The sequence below is a fragment of the Centruroides sculpturatus genome, unplaced genomic scaffold (genome assembly GCF_000671375.1).
Source record: "Centruroides sculpturatus isolate CEXI.00-Female unplaced genomic scaffold, Cexi_2.0 scaffold1530, whole genome shotgun sequence".
NCBI lineage: Eukaryota > Metazoa > Arthropoda > Arachnida > Scorpiones > Buthidae > Centruroides > Centruroides sculpturatus.
The window spans coordinates 172,384-178,383 of record NW_019385833.1 but is presented as its reverse complement, the minus strand read 5'-3'; the positions used below and the strand labels follow the sequence as shown (position 1 = coordinate 178,383).

General features: G+C 28.7%; 1 protein-coding gene across 1 annotated transcript in view; it reads left to right on the top strand.

Moving 5' to 3' along the window:
• Nucleotides 1-1,518: 1,518 nt before the first annotated feature.
• The window catches only part of LOC111642405 (WD repeat-containing protein 46-like), a gene marked incomplete at its 5' end in the record, with an annotated part of 70,679 nt that continues 66,197 nt past the window's right edge, over nt 1,519-6,000 (top strand). Inside the window, 2 exons of the mRNA XM_023388753.1 lie at nt 1,519-1,774; nt 4,085-4,220. Of these exons, the coding sequence (XP_023244521.1) occupies nt 1,519-1,774; nt 4,085-4,220 (392 nt within the window). The remainder of the gene's footprint in view (nt 1,775-4,084; nt 4,221-6,000) is intronic.

Genomic DNA, 6,000 nt, shown 5'->3' with positions numbered 1-6,000 from the left:
CACCGCCCTTACAATATATGCTTTGGAAACTGGTGTGGAAGCTAAACTACAACAGGCCAGTTTCATTTTTTTTTACGATCCTGACAACATTAATAACAAATAGAAATCAACTACTTATGTTAGGATTTGTTACAAATATATATACTAAATTTTCATGTTAATTTTTATTTTGTTAATTATTTATTGTTTATTTTTAATGTTAATATTAATACACAGGTGTGATTTTTATACTTGTTAGAATGTAAAATTGCTCTTAAGCATTAAAAATATGACACTTCCGTGTTGCGGCATTATTGACAGCGATTTGTTAAATTTCAGACATGCTCGCTAGTACTTTCAACAGTTTTTGAAAGTACTTTCAACAGTACTTTCAACAACCATTGTCTTCAGATGAAATCGAATTGACAGCTTTTAACGGACTTTCCAAATTACGTAATGCGCGTGGTTGGAATATAGAACAAATTAATAAAATTGAATAAATAAATATTTTTAAAGAAACCTGCTGTAATAATTTGAACTTCCCAAAAAATATAAATATTGATTGATGGTGCCGTGCATAGTAATGGAATAAAATCAGAACACAAAATTATAACTTGGATTGTTTAAATAAAGTTATCCATAGCTGTGGTATTTCCAATGTCGGCGCATTACATGGCAAAGCAGCAGATATGTAAAGGTTTTCCCATATGAATATTTGCCTACGATCATTGCAATGCTTAAGTAATTTAACATGGTTCCAAAGTGGAAGATAATCTTGTTCTAGCACCTTTTCGCTAATTCTGTGGCTGGTCTATTATTTCTAATGTCTTCTTGATGTTCGAGGATGCAGGACCGTATCATTCTGGTGGTAGCTCCAATATAGATAATTTCCTCCCCTTATATTGTATGTTTTAATAGAACTTTGCCTGAAGACGACGGTTGAACTGTAAAAACTGTTGAAAGTACTAGCGAGCACGTCTGAAATTTAACAAATCGCTGTCAATAACGTTGCAACACAGAAGTGTTATATTTTTAATTTCTAAACGCTGGCGTGAAGTGAACTACATTTTCATGCTCTTAAGCATTCCAAATTTTTGTATAGAACATTTTGACCTGAAGCAGATCCCAATTAGGATCGAAAGTACTTGTCAAAGTATATTAAAAATTTATTTGCTGGTTTAATTATGAAGGTTTGCTGGTGTTATTTACTATATAACCAGCTAAATAATGTGTAAGCTTTTATATAATGGCTTAGATTGACTTGCTAGAAAAATCAGGTATATGCCATACTTCTACAATTCCATTGTTTTATACAAGCCAATATTTGTACAAGCCAAGAAGAGCAATACATTGTTATGATAAGAAAATTGAACCAAAATAGATCTCATCTGTATTAATTTTTGTAAGATTGTAAAAAATTTTCTTATTTTAATTTGTTTTAAACTAAAATTATTTCTAAACATATGTTATTTTCATAAGTAATAGTTAAGTAATGGATGGTATAAATAAATATGATGCAAATTTTAAATGACTTTTTAGGCATCTTTTGCTTGGAGGGAAGAGAGGACATCTCGCTGTAATTGATTGGATGACTAAAAAATTATTTTGTGAAATCAATGTTATGGAATCAATACATGATGTCAAATGGCTTCATAATCCTACAATGTTTGCCACAGCCCAAAAAGACTGGGTTTATATTTATGATAACAAAGGAATTGAATTACATTGCATTAAAAAATTATATCAAGTCATTTGTATGGAATTTCTACGATATCATTTCTTATTAGCTACTTCGGTAAGAACAATTTGTTTATTATTATAGTTAAGATATATTTAACATTTCTTATTTAATAGTGTGTTACTTTCACTTTTTAAAACAAAGTTTGAAGTTTGTTATATAACAAAATTTATAATAAAATTAACAGTTATAGCAAAATTAATTACACTTTATGCCAAAGTATCAATTGTTATGCTATAATGTACTCACTGTCTTATGGCATTAAAAATAACTTTTTATTGATTAGAAAATATAGATTTATCATCCCACTGGTCCCCCAACCTATGCTGTGTAAGTTTTTATATAATGGCATAGATTGACTTGCTAGATAAATCAGGTATATGCCATACCTCTACAACACCATCTCTTGGGATGACAATCAACTACAGTGGGTTGATTGGTTAACGAACAGTTTGGACTGTGAACAAATCGGACAATAAACACTTTGGAAAAAGATTTTTATGTTCGGATAATGAACACCTCACAGAACAAACACAAGAAGAAGCAATGTAAAATAATGAATACCAATTGGTTTTCCATTGTCTCCAGTTGACAATTTGAAACCTTTCAGAGTGCATGAGATGTTGACACCGATGCTCAACCCGATACCGATTGGATAGTATTCTTTCGACCTTTGAAACACTCCATTGTTATTCCAGCCTTTTGTTTACCTTTCTGACAAAAGGAATTTTTTATAGTCTTTGCGAGACTGTTGGTCACTTGTTAAGTTTTGCATCAGTTTTTATTTTCGAAAGGTGAGAGTTTAACTGTTCCATTGGATATTCATTAATGTTTTAACACCAAATTTTGTATTCTGTCCAGGCCACACATTTAAGTAATGTTTTTGTGTGCTAGTTGATTTCTCTTTTCTAAATTTTTGTAAATGCTTTTCTGAACTTTTTATTTAAAAAAAGAAAGTGATAATATTAAAGACCCTAAAAGACTGGAGTGTCAAGAACTATGCTCACTGTAGGAACCAAGCAAGAGATAATAGCCAAGGTAGAGAATAGGCAGATGTCTGATGTTGCTATTATTATGGCTTGAACAATTATACAGTAGGTACAATCTTAGCTATGAAAGATATCATTGAGAATATAAAGCAGCCAAAGGAGTAACAAAAATCACATCTGAAAAACAAAGATGTGCGTGCCATCCATGAAAAAATGGATAGATTGCTTTTAATTTGGATTAAAGAAAAGGAAATGAAAAGAAAAGAGATGTAACTAGTATGACTATCATTCAAGAGAAGAAATTTTGAAGAACATTTGTTTCTTCAAAATTTAATCACAATTTAAATACAGTATTTATTTTTAATATTACCGATATGTCATCGAAAAGAAAACATGTTGTATTATCATTAAAAGACAAATTAAAGTATTTGTTTCGATTATCCAAATTTTTCCTTATCCGGACTACCTTCATCCCCAATTAGTCCAGATAATCGAGGTTCTACTGTACTTGTATTTGTTTATATGACTTATGTTGTATTTCACAGAAATATTCTTTCCTAGATGCATTTAAAAATAAAAGTATAAAATTAATTTTTAATTAACATTTATATATGTTAGTGCACTGTTCACATCTAAAACAAATTACATTAATAATTTAATCAAAACTAATAATATAATAATAGAATTTTTTAATCCAAATAATTCATCTGATTTTGTTTTATTTATTTGAAATATGATCTTGGCTTTTGTATCATATTGTATTTTAGTGTAAAAATAATACAAAAGCTGTGAAACTATATCATGAAAATTTCTGTCAACAAAGAAATTTTCATGATACAGTTTCACAGCTTTTTGTCAACAACAGTCAACAAATAATAAAAATAATTATATTGTCTTCAGTTAACTTTGATTGAGAAATTAAACATCTACATGTATTTTAATTTGTACAGTATACTTCCTAATTAAATTAATAAACTATTGCACATAATTCTAAATTAGTGGTCTCTAAAAACAAAAATGCATTCTTGCAAACAAACAGGTTTTTTACAGTAAAACTTTATAGTTTCATATGTTGTATTTTTGAATAGTTTGAATAATGATCTTCTCATTTTCATTTCTACAATTTAAAAAATAATTCTGCTTACTTTAAATTATAAATTGTAATGATGCATAATGTTCTAATTGTAAAAGGTTGAAGGTTGAACCAGTCAGCATGTCTCCAAGAGTCTGCTTGATATTACTTAACACCAAATTTATAATAATATAATTTAATATTTTACAGAAAATTCCTAAATGATATTAATATCACAATATAATAATAAATTGAAGTAATATCATTTCTTAGTAACAAAAAATTTATGTAATTTTCTTTTTTTAGAGTGAGAAAGGTTTCTTATCTTGGCTAGATATATCAGTTGGAAAAATGATTGCTCAGTATTTTACTAAGCATAATCGTCTAAATGTTTTGGCTCAAAATCCATACAATGGAGTACTCTTAACAGGACATCCTAATGGTAAGTGTTCTATATAATTGAATAATACAATTTATCGATTCATTGATTTCTGTTAAATCTGACCCAATAACTTTACTTGAAATAACAATCAAACTGCTTTAATAGAGATTTTTAAAAAATTCAACTGCTTTTGAAGTATAATTTTCATTGTCAACAATAATTCCATTTCATTAATTCCTTTTCATATTGAATAAGAAATTTTATAAGAAAAAATGAAATGATGCATTACCAAATTCATTTATTATAAAAATGAATTAAAATAAATAATAAAATAAAATACACCTGACAAATTATGAATTCTTACAACATAGAAAAGTGTTTGCAAGTTATTTCCAAGGCAGAACTAAGTAATCTGAGTCTTTACATTTAAATGTTATTCTTCAAACTTCCTTTTTAGATTTATATTGCTTTCTCTGTACAGTGGTTCTACTCTAATTTTAAGGTTTCCAATACTTCTTTAATGTTCCATAAAACAATCAGGTCTCAATTCAGTATGTTTTGCACCTAGATAGATATTTTTATGTGATCTTATATTCTTATAATATTCTTTAACTCTTTTATACAAATTATGATTTGAGATTCCTTTATATTCAAATATGAATTCATTATGTATGTGAGATCCTGAGCTACAGTTTTTATAAAAACTTAATATTTCTAATAATTTTAAATAAATGTTAACAAAAAAGAAAATTTCAGGAGAAAAATGATGAGGAAATGACAAGATTTTGTCAAAGATGATGTTTCCTTTTCAACAACTCTTCTTCTTGAAAATGGTCACTCATCAGAGGAAGCAGAGAAAAATTTGGGATTGAATAATTTTGGAATTTCCATCTGATATTGCCTTTTTGGGTAGCATTTTGACTTAGAGGGAACATGGAAAATTATAAAAGGACCAAGAAAAGATCTAGAAGGTTGTCTAGTTCAGCTGCTTCAAAGAGACCAACCGTCTCTTTTAATGTCCAGTTTGTGGTAGCAGTCCAGTTCAGTCAATATGAGCCAATTACCAAGACTAAATAGTCTGATAATTGGCTAATAATTGACTATTTAGTCTTGGTAAAACTAAATAGTCTTGGTAATCAGTTCAAATCTTGGTTGCCATTTTCTCTGAATCATTATCTCCCATTGAAGTCGTCAAAGGTATTTATCTATAATAAAATTAATAAAATATTTATAATATTCAATGGGGCTGAAATTTAAATTAAAATAGTTCAAAAAGTTTTTAAGAAATTTCTTAATATACAAGGATAATTCTCAGTCTTTTCTGGCTTTAGTGGTGATAAACACATTCAAACTACACTTATAACCTGCAGCTATAATTTACCTATCATATGATAGGTAACTTATAGCTGTATAATGAAAATGAGAATAAATAATTTCTTTCTTGTTATAAGTGTAGTTTGACTGTGTTTATCACCACTAAAGCCAGAACAGATTGAGAATTATCCTCATATTTTAAGAATTTTTTTGAACTACAGTGGAACCTCGGTATACGACCTTAATCCGTTCCTGATGTTTGGACTTATACCGAATTGGACGTATACCAAACCAACATTTCCCATAAGAAGTAATGTAAAAATGATTAATCCGTTCTCATGTGAAAAAAAAAATGGCTGGCTTTAACACCTCGCTTTCCTGGCTAGTTCATACTTGATTTTTTATGAGATCAGCATGTATCTTTTTAGCTTTCTCGTAAATAATTGGTTTTGATAGGATGTCGCCAGCGCACTGTTTTTCAGTTATCGAAGTAAAAGCAATTTCTCGACATGATCTAATGTCTTCA